At 33.7% G+C, this 19,201-nt stretch overlaps 2 protein-coding genes across 3 annotated transcripts; one reads left to right on the top strand and one right to left on the bottom strand.

Moving 5' to 3' along the window:
* The first annotated feature begins 2,091 nt into the window (after positions 1 to 2,091).
* Positions 2,092 to 14,483, top strand: LOC149489803 (uncharacterized). The gene is made up of 9 exons (XM_089714562.1): positions 2,092 to 2,494; positions 3,413 to 3,559; positions 3,876 to 3,971; positions 6,131 to 6,247; positions 7,401 to 7,476; positions 7,895 to 7,958; positions 8,223 to 8,333; positions 8,481 to 8,539; positions 8,634 to 14,483. The coding sequence occupies exons 1-9, from the start codon at positions 2,208 to 2,210 to the stop codon at positions 11,673 to 11,675; spliced, it is 3,999 nt and encodes a 1,332-aa protein (XP_089570688.1). The 5' UTR covers positions 2,092 to 2,207; the 3' UTR covers positions 11,676 to 14,483.
* A 1,144-nt stretch (positions 14,484 to 15,627) lies between these two features.
* Positions 15,628 to 18,922, bottom strand: LOC149489802 (decapping and exoribonuclease protein Rai1-like). 2 transcript variants are annotated; one of them, XR_016318335.1, is made up of 5 exons: positions 18,133 to 18,922; positions 17,438 to 17,699; positions 16,833 to 16,971; positions 16,091 to 16,432; positions 15,628 to 15,692 (listed from the first exon to the last, which is right to left on the bottom strand). XR_016318335.1 is itself a non-coding variant. In XM_089714563.1 (4 exons), exons 1-4 carry the CDS (start codon positions 18,620 to 18,622, stop codon positions 16,172 to 16,174), a joined length of 1,152 nt encoding a protein of 383 aa, XP_089570689.1. In that variant the 5' UTR covers positions 18,623 to 18,922; the 3' UTR covers positions 15,988 to 16,171. The 2 variants fall into 2 exon arrangements, 1 of the variants encoding a protein (XP_089570689.1); XM_089714563.1 differs by lacking the exon at positions 15,628 to 15,692 and having other exon boundaries at positions 15,988 to 16,432.
* Positions 18,923 to 19,201: the final 279 nt, after the last annotated feature.

The following is a 19,201-nucleotide window of genomic DNA, read 5'->3' as shown; positions in this document are numbered from 1 at the left end:
AATTGTTTCATTGTAGCAATAGTGTAAATTTAAGACAAAAATACATTAGTATTTTAATTGACCTACCTAGGTCAAATTTTACTTAAATGTATTTGGAATTAGTTATTTTATAAAAATCGGTCAAGTGTTTAGACTGCAGAGGCGCACATAGAATCAAACATACAAACAAACAAGCATACATGCAGCTCAAACACATTACCCTCTATCTGGGTCTGTCGGGTAGAAAAAAAACAAGGCGATTTGAAAACTACATATTTTTTTTTTGTAGATAAATTTTGTACATTAATATAATTCATCAAAATCTAAATATTCTACTCCTTCAAAGGACTGATCATCACTCTGTTTCGAAGTACTGGCAAGAGGGTACGGGGCATCTTCAGTATCATCATTTGGTTCTTCAGCACTATAATAGCTATCTGAGTCATCTTCACTGCTCTCATCACCAACGTGAATAATAAATTTCTCTACGTCTTCGTACAGGGTTTTGCCCCTATTGTAATAATTTGCCGTAGCTGAGCCAATAATTTGCCAATTGTTGGCACTTCCTTTTTAACGGTGTAAAAAAAATGAATTTTTTGGCGTATTGCACAGACGTCAAAGTCATCTAAAGTTTTTGATGGTCTACCTCTCCTATGTTTGGCTGGCGTTGAAAATTTGCCTTCATTTCTACTCCCTTCCTCTACTATCCTGCGTACTGTGCTTTCAGAAACCCCTATAACAAACGAATTAAGATGAATAAAATCAAATAGTACATTTAACATATATTTTTATAGTAGCTTAAAACTAAAACTTCCTTTATTTTATTATTTTTTTTTTAATGTAGGAGGCCAGCGTCCATGCGCTACTCTAGTAAGTAGTTAGTAAACTAAATCTAAAATATGATTTTTTTTCTTATGGTTTGATTGATTAATAGATAGCTGTATGAAAAAAGTTATCACTATACTATGTAGTAAAATCTAAACTAGGTACTTTATTTGAGGCTGGTTGGATTGGATATAACTTCTTGACTCAAATTGTGCTGGTCGCACTATAAAAACTCGTTTTTGTTTACATACAAATAACCTCAAATTAAATTGCGAAAACGTAATATTCGCCATACATACATACATTAAACACTCGTCACTAATGGCATATTCTATTTTACGTAGTACTGAGCAAAAATAAATGGAATCTCACCGGTATATTCTGCTGTACGTTTGTAAACGTTTTCCAAATCAGTCAATAACTTTCCAGCTTGAAATTCGGACAAACACCGAATAAAAACTTTATACACGACATCACGGACACCGCTACGTTTAACCTTTTTCATGCTGTCTCCTTTTTTATTTAAATTTCTTGTTCTAAATAACAATTTTATCTCAATAATTCTCCACTTCATGAAAAAAACAACAAATTTTTATTCAACTTGACAGCTACATTGGCAATTCAGAGTTGCCAGGTAATGAAAAACGAATTAGTTCCAAAATAATTAATTTCATCTCTTTTATGTCGTACTATACCTAATGAGTAAAATGATAATAATAACTTTTTAAAAATAAAACGAGAAATATCCAAAAATGTTACATTGTACGCAACGCTCCCATAAATTTTGTATTCAAAGCAAATGTTCAACATGAGGTCCTCGTTTTGGAATACCATTGTATTCCACATCGAGCTCTATTTACAGTTTCTAAATGAACTTTTATTAAAATTTGCGAAATAATTAAAGCACAATATCAAATAAAACAGCAAAACCCTTCATATTAAATGTTTGGAATACTCATACATATTTCATACTAAATGTATGGGAGTGTTTGATGTGAATTTTTTGGATATTTATCGTATTATTTTTAAAAAGTCATTATTGTAATTTTGCTCATTAGGTATAGTACTTTCAATATCAGTTTAAAGTTTTTTTATATCTGTTATAGTTACGGAATAATCGCCTGTGCACACTTAACGATTACACCCTGTATACTTTAGCTGTATACCCACAATGTATACCTCATACTTCCTCATATAAAAATCTTCTTAGGTTATCTGTACTTTTAGATAAGGATACAATTGTAATTTATCTGTACAAATACCTCCCCCTTTCCTCACCGCACAGCTGATCAAATGTCATTTGTCAATTTGTCAAGAAAATGGAGTTTTGTTACGCATAAAATTGTTTTAATATTTCATTATGATATTAAATAACATAATTTACAAAACCTGCCTGGGTTAGAATGGAGAATACAACTCCATTTCAACCGTGGGCAGTAGAAGATAGTTCAAAAAATGTTAAATCGGAGAGAGAATTAGCAGATGACGCGAAACTTCATCGGGAAAATGTCAATCATCCAAAACATAGGCAAACTGCGTCTTACGATAAAGAGAGTGTCGTTGGTTCAAGCAATAATCCGGGACCATCAGGTTCCACGGATACGGGCTTATCCCCCGCCAGTGGAAAAGAGACCAAAATGGACTCAGGCAAAATAGCTTCCATGCAACAAATTGTTGAGAACACCCTAAGGTAAATAATATATAAACAGTATTTATTACATATTTTAGCCTGTGGCGACTATTGAGCTTCGAAGGATTGAATTCCATTTTTAATTTGATTGAAACTTTTATTATATTAGAGAAATTATAGTACTTATATGGATAATTTAATATTTAAGAAAGCCTACTAAACCTTTGAGCTGTATGCTGAAATATCAGCAATACTATATATAGGTAGAAAAAAATAAATTTAGAATCCCGCCCAGTTCAATATAACATTACCTTAAAGTGCAAAAAGAAAATCCAATAATGTTTAAGTAGATTTATTATTCATATCATTATCAAATAAGATATACCAATGATAATTAAGCATTTGATTTGAGGTGTACACACCCAAGGTCTGTTTTTCTCTTTAAATGAATAAAGTGCAATTGTTAAAGTTATCAGTAGCCTTAACAAAGTATTTAATTTTTCCAACTTATTTATAACTATAAATATATATGGGCTTCCGCCCACGACTTTGTATGTGCATCCCCGTTTTTCCCCGTTCCCGCAAGAATTTCGGGAAATCCTTTCTTAGCAGATGCCTACGTCCTAACATCTACCTGCATGCCAAATTTCAGCCCGATACGTCCAGTGGTTTGGGCTGTGCGTTGATAGATCACTATATCAGTCACCTTTGAGTTTTATATATATGTGATATGTAATATGTTCTATACTTAAATTTATAAAAACATTTCAAATTATACTGAGATTGTTTTATCAGGTATTTAAATTCAAGTATTATTACATATTGTTAAAGGATTATAGGATAATTCTTCTTATTGCTAAAAATGTTCAACATGACATTCATCATAGCATTAAAAGAAAAACATAACTGTACAGTAAAACTTTTTAATGACATAGTAAAATGTATGTGTGTATCCATTTAATTATTTTTTTTTCACAGTCAAGAAGGAAGACAAAGGGTGTCACAACTGTTAGAAGCAGTGGAGGCTCTGACTGGCGCAGAGAGGTTGTTATTGTATCTCCGACTACCAACAGGGGAACCTCCACATGACCCTTTGAAACAACCTGTCAATCCTCTAGGATCAAGGTTTGTTTATATCCATATTTAATACCTTTTATAAAATCTCCCTAACTATTTTTGAAGCTATACTGTCAATGTTTTGAGAAAAAATAGTTTAAAGAATTTAATTGTTTAACAGAAAAAAATAATTATATGGCAATTACAAATTACTTTTTATGATTAATTCATTGTTCCAGTAATAACATCAATTTTACAATTACCAATAAGCAATTATGTTGTTAATTTATTCAAATATTGAATTTTTTTAATGTTCTGATAGGACATTATTCCTTTAAATTCCCATAATAGTTACTTTAATTTTAAACAAGATTATTGCATACAGAGCGGAGCTTCAACAGACAGTAACATGGATACAAACACACCTAGAAGTGGACCCTGATGTGTCATTACCAAAACAAGATGTGTATGATGAATATATGTGAGTACTAAGTATAAATAATTCATTTAGTGCATGTATAATGTTTACACTTTACATTACAAATTAAATCTTCTTTATTTTTTATTTTTTGTGTACATATACATATAATTTTTCACTCTTTACTTGTTTTTTGCTTTTACTTTAAATGAATCTACACAATTTTAATAAATCCCAGCAATTTATCTTCTTTTAAAGAAATTGCTACCTATGTGTATTTCGTAATAAAATTTAACTAAATAATAATATTATCAAACTTTCGAATCACTAAGGGTAGGTATACACTGGAACATTTTCTCATGCATTTATTATATGTATCATTCGCTTTACCATTCGACGTAATGCTTTACATTTTCAATTATTGACAAAAGAAAGTAAAAAGTTGCTAATGGATAATATTAGAAGACGAAGAAAACGTCGTCGTAAAATATACACCAAAACATAATTATGTTGGTTCTTAAAATCAGTCTAACAAAACATCGAACGTATTTACGAAATGCACACATTTTGGCTTAATGCTCTAAGCACACATTCGATAAAATTTAAAAACTACGTACCTATTAAAAAAAAAATTAATTGCATTTTCTTTGAACAGTTGCGACTACACTACCATAAAACCTGTTGCCCCCTATTGCAAAAAAAAAAATTTAATACTTCTAAAAGTATAGAATCACAACAAATTATCAAGCAAACTTGCAATCATTTCATAACAGATAAACACGTGTATGTTTATTATATAATAAAATATTTAAGTATGTCTATAGATTGTTAAATGTGGGCGACCCCACGTGTAAGTATGCAATGATATTGTATATTTTATAGACAAAAAAGGAGAATAATGTCGATTGTATAATATACTTAAAATTTATAATTGTTTTTCTTGACAATTCTAGATAACTAAAATCTCGTATGAATCGCGACGTCTCCTCCACGTATAATTTAATCTATACATATAATAAATCTGTAGAAGGGTCAATTCTGTACATTGAAAATATTGAAAAAATAAATAGTAGGGGGTGCTACTGGATCGATACCAAACCCAAATATGTGATAAAAAAAATTTTTGTCTGTCTGTCTGTATGTGAAGGCATCACGTGAAAACTAACGGTTAGATTTCGATGAAACTTGGTATAATTATACCTTATTATCCTGGGCATAAAATAGGATACTTTTTATCCCGGAAAAATACGTAGAAAAAAAAATCTTAATTTTCCCGCGCGGACGGAGTCGCGGGCGGAAGCTAGTGTTATAATAAAATTGATTTAATGTCAATTATATAACGTGATGAGTAATTGAGTTCAGTTATGGATATCTTTCAAACGATTGTATATATGGGTATATACAATCGTTAAGGAATACGATAAATTCCGGAGATGCATTTCGATTCTTATTCACAACAGTAGGGCAATAACACGTGGGCATTATCAACATTTTACGTAATCGCCCCGATAAGCCATCACTCATGTAACTTCCAGTCGATAATATGTCGGTATTAAATAATAACCAAGTCAATGCGAATAAACACTTGCAGCTTGTAAAGGACAGAACATTTGCATATTATAATAAGCGCACATCTAGATTCTAGTTAATGCATTGGACTATAATTACTTTATACAGTTATTTAAGTACGCGATGTCGTCGATGTATTATCAATTATGTGCATTTCAATGTCATCTTATTTGTGATGCTTAAATTAAATAAATATTAGTTAGTATGTATAGAGTAGATACATTTTTTTATCGCTTCCTTATTAGATTGCTAATTTGTTCGATAAGTTATTACGGTCATCATAATATTATCGTTGGAACGATAACATATCTGCATCGTTTTTGTTTCTTATATTGCCCAAATACACACCTATATAACAAAAATATTTAGTTAGTTAATTTTTTAAAGTAAGGGAATTTCAATACATAATATTCCGATATGTTTATAGTTTTGTTATATTCATAGTTCACCTTTATAAATATTTATCAGACTCTCCAATCATTGAAAACATCTTTAAAATTACGGATTTTGATGTCGTTTATTTTTAAATCATTGATTGGTTCAAGTTGCAAAATACAAAAGGCAAATAACAATCAAAATCATTTTCTCGGCATTAGAACTCTTTCCTTTTGAACGTTCTATTATAAGATATAGATTTGTTCTCTTCTCAACAGAGCACACTGTATGAGCTGTAACATGAAGCCACTGTCCACAGCCGATTTCGGCAAAGTTATGAAGCAGGTATATCCAAGTGTGCGCCCGCGACGACTGGGGACGCGCGGTAATTCTAGGTAAGGGAAACCATTGAAACTAATATCACGCCCATATTTTTATTTATTTATTATTTACAAAGTAAGACAAACGTTGTTCTACCAGGAAATCCTTATCACTTAGGGGAAAAGATTAATTACATCTTTTCTTATATTTACCAAATACCCAAAAAAAAATCGTACAAGACGTTTCGTAATTCGTAGCAATTTACTTACAAGCACTGTGACTTCCGGGCAGAAAGATGGCCACATTTTTAGCTAAAAATCATATCGCAACATTATTAATATGTAGATCACATTTAGGTACTATCTGGATGTAGTTGTACAAGTAACCGCAAACTATTGCTTAGTGAAATGATTATAGCATTTTGTTTTACAAACTGTATAATATGTTTTCCAGATTTCTATGCCAATATGCACACAGCTGTTTAGTAAAGAAACATTGTTAACACACTGAAACACATTTATTAAAATAGCTGTTAAATAGATGTTCTGATTTAAGCATTGTATATATGTTAAATCATCCACTTTCTGTATTTGAAAATTGTGTGTATGAAATAAATTTATTTTTCATTTTTTAAAATGAAAAACATTACAAGCAGTTAAAAAAGGTCGATTTAATTCACTCTACGCATATGAAACGCAGCCATTATGTTGTGCAATTATTATTCGTAAACAATAACGTCATAATAAATCAATCTAATCTAGCAAAGAACAAATCCGTTCAATTGCACGTGGCCGTGATACTTACGTGATACATATTTTATTTTGCTTTACCGGAATACGGAACCCACAATTTATTTTCTTAATAATAAGTAAGGAACTATTAATTTTAATAACACAATGTAGACGACTGTATGTACTACAATATACACGCATATAAATAACAGCATATTTCACTGTAAGCTTTTTTGTTTAAACGGGAATTGAACAAATAATTAATATCTAATTAATCATAATTTATAAAACATAATATTAGCAGTTATCACGTGCACCATTGAAATTATTCTAAATAAATTCAAAGTAGGTTATAAAGTAGGTTTAAACTTGAAAATTGAGTTTTTAAAAAATACATATATAATGAAAACCATTTTTATTTTCTAGAGTTAGATACATGAAAATCTAAATCATTTAAATTTTGATGAAAAAGCTTATAAAAATTTTCACCTTTCAGATATTGCTATGCAGGTTTACGTAAAAAGGTGAAGTTGGAGGTACCACAACTCCCAGATTTGGGTGAATCATCCAAGGTATTATCATTAATTCGTCTTAAAGGCCAAACAAGGGTCACAGTGGCGTTTAATAATTCCTATGCTTTAATATAAACGTGGATTTTAATGAAAGAGAATATAACCATTATCTTATATTTAGTAATTCCAACTTTATATTAACACTAGGTTTTCGCCCGCGGCTTCGCCCGCGCAGTCAAAGAAAAACCCGCATAGTTCCCGTTCCCGTGGGATTTCCGGGATTGCGTCATTTTCCCGGGATAAAAAGTATCCTATGTCCTTTCTCGGATATCAAAATATCTCCATACCAAATTTCATGAAAATTGGTTCAGTAGTTTAGACGTGATTGAGTAACAGACATACAGACAGAGTTACTTTCGCATTTATAATATTAGTATGGATTTGAAATAAATTAAAAGAAAATGTTTAAATTTTTCAGGAAGTACATGTAGCATCGCGGGAAACGGAGCGAATAATATGTGATTGGGCAGAAACAAAATTAGGTAAAACATTTAAAAATACACATACTAAAATTCAATTCAAATATATTTTTCAATAGGTAACAGCAGCTGATTTTGATGATGATGGATAACATATTATACCGGGTATAGCATTACGATAATATTGCCAAAAACTAAAATAAGTAATAATTCATCAATTAGTTAGAACTAACTTGAATATCAGCAAATGTAGAATAGTGAAATATTAAAATGTGCATATTTTACATTTAATAGACATAAAATGATGACACAATGATTTGGTTTAAGGTGTGAAGTTCAGCAGTATATCGGAACTATCACGGCACGTGTCCTCGCTAGCGATACAGCGCGCGCCGCCGGGGCCCTCCAGTGCCTCGCCCCCTCCTATGGCAGTACATGGTATAGTTTATTATAATTCTTTATATATTTGATTATAGACTATCATCAAGACTATGGTAAAGTTTGTTAGTGTTGTCATTTTATTAGAATAATTAATTATTGCATAATTTTTGAGTTTTCATTAATACCAATCATTTTACTTTTCAGTTCCAACAGAAGAATCTTCCGGTCCACAGTTAATGAAACAGTTGAAGCGGAAATTACAGGTAATGAATTAAATTTCCAATCTATAATATCGTATTAAACAACGATTTCATCATTGACTGATTATTAAGAGTATATTTTCATTTCTCCTCACAGGGCACCCCGGGCAGACCAAAGAAGAACAAAGGTCAAGAGATTATAGTGGAATCGCCGCCGTCTACCTCATACATCGGGCAGCACTCGTCCGTGAAGCACGAGAGCGAGCTGCTGCCCGAGAGCGGGTACGCGTACCAGCCCGGCTACATGCCCGTGTACGAGGTGCGGCCGCCCTTCCCGTACGCGCCGCCGCCGCGAGCGCACCCCCCGCACCCCGCGCACCCGCCGCACCCCCCGCACCCGCACCCCCCGCACCCGCACCCGCCGCACGGCGCGCACCCGCACCCCGCGCCGCACGAGCACGCCGCCGTGCACGAGTACCGCGCCGAGCCCTACGTGTTCGAGCCGCCGTACGCGCCGCGCGACCTCACGCTGCCCGACGCCACGCACAACCTGCCCATCAACCTCAGCAGCGACGCCTCGCTCGACCTCTCCACCGAGCGCTCCGAGTGGCCGCGCCGCCGCCCGCCCGACCCGCACGCGCCCCGCCTGCCCCTCCCCGGCAAGAAGCTCATCCTGGAGACCTACCAGAGCGAGACCCAAGCCGGCTCCCCGCGCCACACGGAAACGTACTTACCGAAAAAAATGCGAGCCGCCGAAATACTCTGCGGAAAGACCGCCGCGCTGAGGCAGCCCGCGATGGGCGCGGAACATGCGACGTCGAGCGCGACCGGCGTCGAGATGTCCCTTCGTCCCGAGATTGCTTTTTTAGAGGATCCAAAAAACTTACCGAGCCGGTCCAAAAGCACCGCCGCGGCGCTGGCCCGGGAGGAACAGGAGGCGGCGAGTCCGACTCGGTCGGTGAAGGCTCCGACGCCTAGGTGCCATCGCCCCGCGCAGCGAAAGTATTTCGGCCGAAACAAGAGTCCGACCCGGCTCGAGAGAGCCGCGACTCCGGAGTCCTGTTGCGGTATCGATGGCATCAACATCAAAACTGGAATTATTTGCGAAGAGAAACATTCGGAAATATTTAATCGAGAACGAGTCATCAGCATCTGCAATATCGATAAGCACGACCTAGACGATTATCTCAACGAAAACAACAGTCAGGAACACGAGGAGGAGCTGTTGAAATACTTTCATCCGAAAGACACCGACCAAGAGACACCTGTGAGTACAAACGCGACCCAGAATGCGCCCACTTTTTTAGAGACTAGTCAAGATCCCCACGATGAACATAGCCAAGGCAAAAACGAAAAAATATCACAATTGCGAGAGTTATTAGCGAAGAATTTAAAAAACCAAAGCGGATCTAACTCGCAAAATGTTCCAGGAAATCAAGAAAATCAGACGGCGGAACCCTTTAGTCAGGTTAACAAACCTACTACTACCGAAGGAGCGTTCAAGCCTGTGTCGACGATAGTGGAGACAATTAATAATAGCACTCTCCCTCAAAACGAAGTCAATTGTGAAAAGCAAATCAACTGTATGCCCAGTGAAAATGGAACATCAACACCATATAATACGGATAATGCACATCAACTCGTAAGTAGTGTGGGCCCACATCTGTACAACGGTAACTGTAACAATGAACCACAAAGTCCGACGACCCGGACTCAACAATATGACTTTGTCCCAATATCTGACGGGTGTCATTCGCCCGCAAATTTTCATTCAAAATCCCCATTAGGATTTGGACAAAGGGTAAATAGCCCATCAAAAGTAAATAAATGTGCGATTATGAGTAGTTCACTTCAAACATCCCCGGTATCGATGAGCACTGCGGCTAGTCCTTTTGTGAGTCCGAGAAATACTCCTGTCCCCAGATCACGTTTCTTCTCTAAACCAATACCCAAGCATAACGGCAGAAAAAGACGCAACCCTCTCACATTAGGCGTAACGGAACATTGCTCTAATAATAACAGACCGTTCGCTATACCAAACGATCAAAAATTTGTTACGAAATCTATGTGTAACACGAACGTAAAATATTGTCAACCAATGTCGGCTCCGCCTTCTCCAAATATTTTATCACACTATAAATATCAAGTTTTCCAATCTTCTGGTATGCCTAATGGGGTAAATAATATGTGTCTCTTTACAAACAATTCTTTTAGAGAAAATATGAACGGGGATAATAGTCAGCCCTTATCAGCTGATCCGTTATCTAGTGAAGTTAGTCAATTTTTTCAAGAGCCGATGGCTACGTATAGGCATGGGCATGATGCCACATTTAGGTCTCAGTCGGTCCCATTAAAACAGGCTATCAATAATATAGGTCTCCTTAGTTATAATAATACTCCCGTCGGTTCAGTGCCGCCTACACCAGTACCAAATGAATTCTGTGATTTTGGATCTCTAGCAGACTGCGACATTTCAAAAGCAGGGCTGAATCCCGAGACACTGGATAAAATTTATGATGCTATTGACAGTAGTAACGAGGTACTTAATGCGGGAACATCTACGAGTTTACTGAATTCTAATGATACCCTGACTAATGGTTGTGATACTTTACCAGATCAACAGATACTGACAGATGACCAAATAACGTCGTTTATACCTAGTGGTGGAGAGTTATTAGATAGGAGTGGACAATTTACTGAAACTTTTGCAAACAATTCTTCTTCTGCAGAAAATGTTGAAGAATTTTTAAAACGAACAAATAGCATAGAATTTGATCTATCTGATTTAGAAACAGATAAAAATAAATATTACACTTCTCGTTCAGTACCTAGCACTCCCCTACCCTATAAACGCGTCGCCCCAAATTTACAAATTGATTCCCGACGATCTCGAGAGTTGTTTCCAGCGGACAATTATTCAAACGTTTCCAACGGAATATCGTCAAAATCTGTTCCATCCACTCCGCAATTAGCTGAAGATAGAAGTATTTTTAGTTACAGTAATCGAGATTTCTTGATAAATGGAAATTCTGTCGAAATCTGCGGAACCAGTCAAGTGCGTCCAGTCGTCGACAACGACCAAGGGCTCACCTCTCCTCTCGATGTATTGCGTGAAGATATACTAGATCCACTGACTCCTGCAGCTGATTTATTAGCAGACCTAGATAAAATAGATGGAACTCCATACGTTGACCTCTAGTTGACAATCTTATAAGTTTCACTTTATTTGTACAGTCTGATATCATACTTGGTATCTTAATTGAGTACAATGTTTACAATTATGCCTTCAGTGAAGGCGGTCTTATGTTATGATTATATTAGTTTACACCTTACGTTTAAGCAGTAAATGACATGCTGATATTGCCTATAGACGACTCATTGGGGTAGCATACGAAAGCCTCGACCAAAACTTTCTCAGAAGGTTAACGATATCATTTAGTTCAAATTTCGTAAAGAGAAATAAACTAAATGTTAATTCCAATACATTTCTTCACAAACTGAAGTTCTTACATGAATTGTGTTTGAAATAATGATTACACATCGGGTCCAATTGTTGTTAATGACGGATTCCAAATTAGAACGTGCCTAACGACAATATATAAGCTCATTAAAAATAACTTGAAACATCGAAATTTTTATAGAAATATTTTGTACATAGCGTAACACAATCCGCATAAATGATAAAAATAAGTGATATCACCATACCTTACGAATAAGCGGTGTAGTAATGTTAAGCAGACCAATCTGGCGCGCCAAGCACGCTCAGAGGACTATTATACCAATTCGTTTCTCTGTTAGGGGAAATGTCTAGATAGTTTATTCAAATGAATTTATTGTAAGTTAGCACAAAGATTTAATATATTTTATTATGCATAGGAGTTTTACGATAAAAATTAACTTCGCCACATGTAATGTGGCAATAAATATACATCCGGCTATAAAGCTGCTTGAGCTTACAAAATATATAGCCATAGATTGGATTTGTTTTATATATCACTTTTGTTTATATGATAACAAATAGTGTCGCGAACAATTTTTCAATCAATCAATCTATTAAAACTGTTAGTAACCATACTCTTTAAAATTTGTTGAAATATTCAAATTATATACTTACACACGTGTGATTTTTGTTTCTTTATTATGAAAAATGCTATTAAAGAATCGCGACACTGTTGATAACATTAGAATGAAATAATACTACATAATATGCTATATAGGCGAACGCGTTTCAGTGATAAGAGATTTTCTAACTGGAAATATTTTATAGGTAATTCATTTGTATGCATGATATAGGACCATATTCCATACAGTTCTCTATAAAGATTGTATTTCGAATTAGTCGCGCCTATGCATGTTTCTTAAGAATATAACACTTTATCATGTTACAAAACGTTGTTAATCCTGTTTTATTCTTTACGGATATTGCTGTGCAATAGAAAAATAATTGTTTGGCAGATAGCTCTTTATATGTATATTTTATTTTACAAAATTTGTGCCTAATGCTTACAATGTAAACAAGATGAGTAGTTCGATTTAAAGATTATTGCTAGTACAAAGAATACACTGATTCGACAGGGATTTACAGATTTTACATTACTGTAAGAGAACCTGAAGACTGTTAAACATTTGTATCTAGATATTTTGAACAAGAAGATTTTAAAAATGTGCATTGCTATGTCATCTGGACACATGTATATGTTTTATTTGAGTTTGATAAGATTTATAAAATTATTATTTGTAAAGATATGTAAGTTCATTTTAACATGTTCTTTATTTACTCATACCGTCAAGTTTGTTACATAGTAGCGGCTGTGACACTAATATCCCGGCCTGGTTTCTTTGTAAATACTTAGTGTTTAACATTATTTTTAAAAACTGTTAACAGTAACAACCATCATGCGTCTAATTTTGTATCCCGAAATTATATATAAATATAGTTAGTTTTGTGAAATGAATGTTAGGACCACTTCGAAACAATTCGCTGTCAATGAGGAAAGTCTGTCCCATTAAAGTAATTTGATTAAACTCACATTTTAAGAAATAACAATCATTTATAACATTTTAATAGCAATAGGTACTTAAATCAAGATGAATATTCAAAAATATAGATAATTTCCTAAGCCTCGATCAAAGTAATGATTTAACTACATAATTAATACTAGTTAACATAGAGCAACATGAATATAATTTTAAGCGACGGACGGTTAGGAATTGTAACGAACTGTGGACGAGTACCACGAAAAGATTTCATGCATTTTAAATGCAATACTCGATTGAATGATGGATCTTGTGTAACTGTGTAGTAGACATGTAAACATCGGATATTTGTCGTGTTGTTCTGTAAGTGTTAGTTGGCCGTACACAAATCTTACATTTAGCTTAAGTGTGAAATTGATGTTAATTGTTAGAATATAATATAATTATGTGTATAAATTTAATTTGCAATGTTCTTGTTTTCATATATAATATATAATCGAGGGTTATAATGGACATCTATTCCAATCGAACAATAAAATATATCATTTAGATTTATTATGAGGAAAATACGCAATTAAATTGCGCCAATCACAGATTCCTACATAAATCTTTTCATCAAACCGTACCTAATAGTTAGTTGAAATTTTATAAGGACTCGAATTCTTACTGTAGGTTACTTCTTTTATATCTTGATGTCAGTGTTTTTAAAAGTATGTTAAATAACATTGTATCTTTTGTTATGCAAAACGTGGACACAATGATCAGTCATGTGATGGATACTTGTTAATTGATTTTAATACTGTTATGTAAATAAACCCGATATTACATGTAGACGTAAATTCATGACACGGTTTATTTTTACGATTATCATGTTGTTTCGTTAATTTTATTGTTTTTATTATTAGATATTTTTATTAATGAATGTACTATAGTTATTAAGAAATGAATTGTATATTTTAAGTGAAAATATCCATGTTGTTGATTAGTCTTATGGATGTTGATTTACACCATTTGCTATGCAGTGATAATAAATGGTATATTAATAACATAAAACGACTTATTATTTTGCAGGGCATAGGTACATAAATTTTAATTTTGGTTATCTAGTCATATCTATTAGAAGCTAATTTAATTTTTTTTATTGTTATTGCTTGAACTGGAGGTAGTTTACAATTCACATTAAAAATATTCTAATAATTCATTTCATTTATTCAGCAAAATAACACATAAAGTTACACATAAAGTTAATATCATAAACTTATTTGAAAAATTATACATTAAAAATAGGAGGAACTCCGGTATCTGTGTTAGATACGTAGAATATTATTATTAGTATGTGGTGTTAGTAAAAACTGTGCTACAGACACCTGCGCCCACCCCTCAAATTAACTAGAAATGACTATGTTATTTCTAAAATAAAGATTAAAATTAAAATTACAGTATATTATAATTTCATTACATTGGAGATAAAATTACATTACATTACAATAAACATGAGTGTGTAAGAGAGTATGTATGGGTGTGTGAATGTGTGTATACGTTTGTGTAGAATGTGTGTGTGTGTGTGTGTTTTTTATGATCTTTACAATAATAGAGCTTCAGTGTCCTCATATGATAGTTTTAATAGATATTCCTTTAAAATCGGTTTTATTTTATTACAGGTTAGAGAGTAAATATTGAGAGACTTATTTATTTTGCTATATAAAAATGAGCTACCAACATTAAAGTGACGTTTGGCCAAATCCGTTCTTACTGCTGCAGTCATGCAGACAATATAATTCCTCCGATGCATCAATATATTAGGATTAAATGTTATTGTTTTGTGTTTTTTTAACATTGCATTGAAAATAAAAAGTTTACGCACAGATAAGAGTTGGCAATCATTATACAAGGAAGAGGTGGAGTAATAGTAGGGCTTACACAACATAACTTTCAACAAGGCTCTTTGCGTTCTTTCGCGGTAGAGTACGGTGAAGAAGAAATTTCTCTATGTAAGATAATAAAATGATGAATTTTCTTTAAATGTCAAAGTTTAACATTTCGAAGTATCTTATATTTTCACCTTCATAGTAATTTTATAGATTTCATAATGTATTAAAATAAGTTGGATAAACATATAATATGTATAACCGCGTATGCCTTGATAATGGTAGGTGGACCAAAAAAACTACATCTAGAAGTAAATATTATTTTATTAAAATATCTATAAGTAACATTTTAACTATTTATATAAATTGTACTTATACAGGGTGTCCCACTATTGGTATACTAAGCGCGAAGGAACTTGTAGTTTTGCATACACTGATCACGTAAAAAATACTTTAAAAAAAAAATTACGTCCAAAATTTTTTGCTAAATTTTTCCTGAAAATCCATGTTTTCTTCTCTAGCTTCGCGCAGCCGGCATATACCGCTTCTCTAATATGAGCATTTTATCTATGAAAACATAATCTTAGACGATAGCTCACGTGCTGGTGGCAAAGTTGGGCAGCTCGCTTGTTATGGGTGTACACATAGAGTTAAAGAATTCATCTATTTGAAAAAAAAATGCGTCTGGAATTTTTTAATTATTTTTTACGTACTCAGCGTATGCAAAACTATAACCTCCTTTGAGCTTAGTATACCAACAGTGGGACACCCTGTATATCGATTCCTTATTGAAAAAAATTGATTTTCCGGACGGATTTTCTATTGTATGTCGATCATCGGTTGTCATTTTTCATTTGGTTTCGATGTTTTTACCAAACGTTTTTAAAAACCATTCCGTTAATATTGGATCGTCGTCGTGATTATATTCATTAGAAACTTGAACCGGAGACCCCGGCGTCCACTCAAACAATAAACTAATAAGCGGTAAATCTTGTAGATTATGAGATGCATTGTCCCCATACTTCCGTTTGACTTCTCTTGCCAAACATCTTTTAACAAATGTGAAAAAAGTTTCCAAAAAATTTAAGCACACACTGGGATCCCAAAATTTCTAAAACAAAGTTATAATTGTTAATTAATTTAGTCAATCTTATTTAGACCAATATTCTTAGATCATTAATAACAAGTAAATTAACAGTCAGCAGCTTAAATGTCCTCATGAAACGTAAACCATGGGCGGAGCGGAGCGGTGCTTCATAAATCCGATTTAAATATCCAAATAAGACCAAATTTGTTTAAGTGTATTAAAATTTGTTTATTTTACTATATTTTGTTAACACACCAAAGCAATAACATTAAGCTTGATTTTGCTTTAATTATTTTCAAATAGAGAAATTTGTTTGAGGAAAGTTTAAAGATTGTCTTTTAAAGAATTGTGATCTAGTTATTTTAATGATTGTAAATAGCTGTGTTAAAAATCAATGCATTGTAATAATTATTGTAAAACTCACTCGACACATTTTTGGTAAATCTGCAACTTTATAAACCTTTAGTTCTTCTACAATTCCATCATCGTTTCTGAATCCACATACAATAGTCTCAACTCCAGCTAAAAATGACTGACACCACCATTTTTTTGCTTTAAACCTCCTAAAAAAGAAAAAATATATATTTCATGACATAATCGCATAATCGATCGATCGCAGTCCGCATCGAGCGCTCGCGCAAAACGCACGTATGCAAAATTGGAAATTATGCGATGAATAGATGTGATCCACCATCTCCGTTGGCGAGGACGACAACGACGATGTATAATTCTTATTACTATATTTATATAATTAGCTATACTAAAAATTCATATCGCGCACGCTGCCACCGTTTCAATGTCCATTGTCTCACCAAGGCAAATGACAAGTGAGGAGCGTCCTGCGTCGCGAATAATTGCGCGAGTAGAGCAGTGTGTGGGCAGAGAGGGCAATGTCGCGGCAAATCACGGCAGCGCGTGGAGCATAGCGATGAGCAGCGCTAGGAGCATAGTCTGGCAGGCCAAAATGTAGGAAATATTCACTGAAATCGAGTTCAGTTTTTTTTAAATTGTTTAAAAAATAAAGTATACCTAAAATTTTTATCCTGATTGGCAAACTCTATATGCCTGCTTGTTTTCAATTCCACAAACTCTTTATCTAATAAATATTTTATAATATAATCTGGTTCTTCACTCATGTTCACTGCGTCAATGTTTTGTTTATCACATCTTATTCCATCCATTTCAGCCCCATAGACAATTTTATGGTTTTTGAGGTTTGTTGTAAAGACTAATGAGAATTCTTCTGTTTCATCCACAGGTGCATCTGGATTTGGTTCAATATCTGGCTTATCTGTGGATTGTATGAGTCATTTTAAATGTCTGTAAAAAAATGTTGCAAAATGTTAGGGTCTACCCAGATAATTACTATCATTAGGCAAACTGATACTTGTTTATTACCTATACATATGAATGAAATGATAGAATAAAATAATTAAGAACATTCAATATTTAATTATTTACTGTTTAAGAAAATCATCTATAGAATGAAATGTTGCTGGATTTAACCAAACATGATATTATGATGTAAAAGAATAAAATGAAGATACTCATTACTAAAATTAAAAAAAAAAAATGTTTCCTATGCATCATTAGTGCTGAAAATTGAGTAATACTAGTTACCATTCCTTTTATTTACTTTATCTGTGTGATAATTTGATTAAATAGATATCTAATGAAGAAAATATAAGTGGTCCATATCAGTACTGCATCTGTATTACACGCACCTGAAAGCATATATTGTTCAAACTTGTAGCCCCATGATGTAAATAATTTATCTTTTTCACTCATATTATTTTTTCTAACTTTTTTCTCTTCTGTATCTCTCGCACATAAATAAATATTCCCTTGATATAATAAGGCAACAATCTTCCAGGGCTCTCTATTTTCATATGGTGTACATGCTACGCACGTCATCAACCCTCTGTAGCAAAATATCGAAGCTGATTCTAAATTATTTGTTTTCAAGAAATTTAATCGTATCTCATTTTTCAACAAAAAGGAAAGTAGATCATTCAACTTTACATCTGAATCAGGAGGTTTTCTTTTAACTTCATTTATACATTTATTTAAATCCAACTCAACTTTTTTCTCACTTAAACTGCGCGCATATTTTAAATTTTCCAACCCGATGTATCCTATAATTTTAGGTCGACTAAAATTTGGAAAAGGCTTTCGATAAATATCTATATTTGTATAGAGATGAGGGTGGCTCATATTGATTTCTATATCTGTGTAGGTATTCGATTTGATAAATCAGACTTCCTAGTAGGCGATGATCTAGGATGAGGGTCCTGTGAACTTATACGTTACTGGCTGCGCTCCGCGGTTTCACCCGCGTGGCTCCACTCCTGTTAGTCTTAGCGCGATGATATATAGCCTATAGCCCTCCTCGATGAATGGGCAATTATTTAACACCGAAAGAATTTTTCAAATCGGACCAGCAGTTCCTGTGATTAGCGCCTTCAAACAAACAAACTCTTCAGCTTTATAATATTAGTATAGATAACTAAACAATGAGTACCTAATACTAGTTATCAATAAAAATATAAATAGAATATTATGGAGATAACATGACGTGTTTCGGAATTCGTAGGTGACAATTGACATATTTGACAATTGACAGTGACCTGTGACAATTTTATTTAATTACTGCTTCGTTCCGTCGACAAGCTTCGTTCAAATTGAGGCAAATCCTGCGAAGGATGCGAAAAATCACAATACTATAAAATGTTCTGTGTATAAAATATGCGCAATTCACACTGACCATGAAGAATCTCAACGAAAATTGAGGAA

Source organism: Colias philodice, chromosome 3 (genome assembly GCF_061535455.1).
Source record: "Colias philodice isolate Cphi_HAF_F1 chromosome 3, ilColPhil1 Martin Lab GWU primary, whole genome shotgun sequence".
NCBI lineage: Eukaryota > Metazoa > Arthropoda > Insecta > Lepidoptera > Pieridae > Colias > Colias philodice.
The sequence above is the reverse complement of the archived record's forward strand: the minus strand, read 5'-3'. Positions and strand labels throughout refer to the sequence as shown.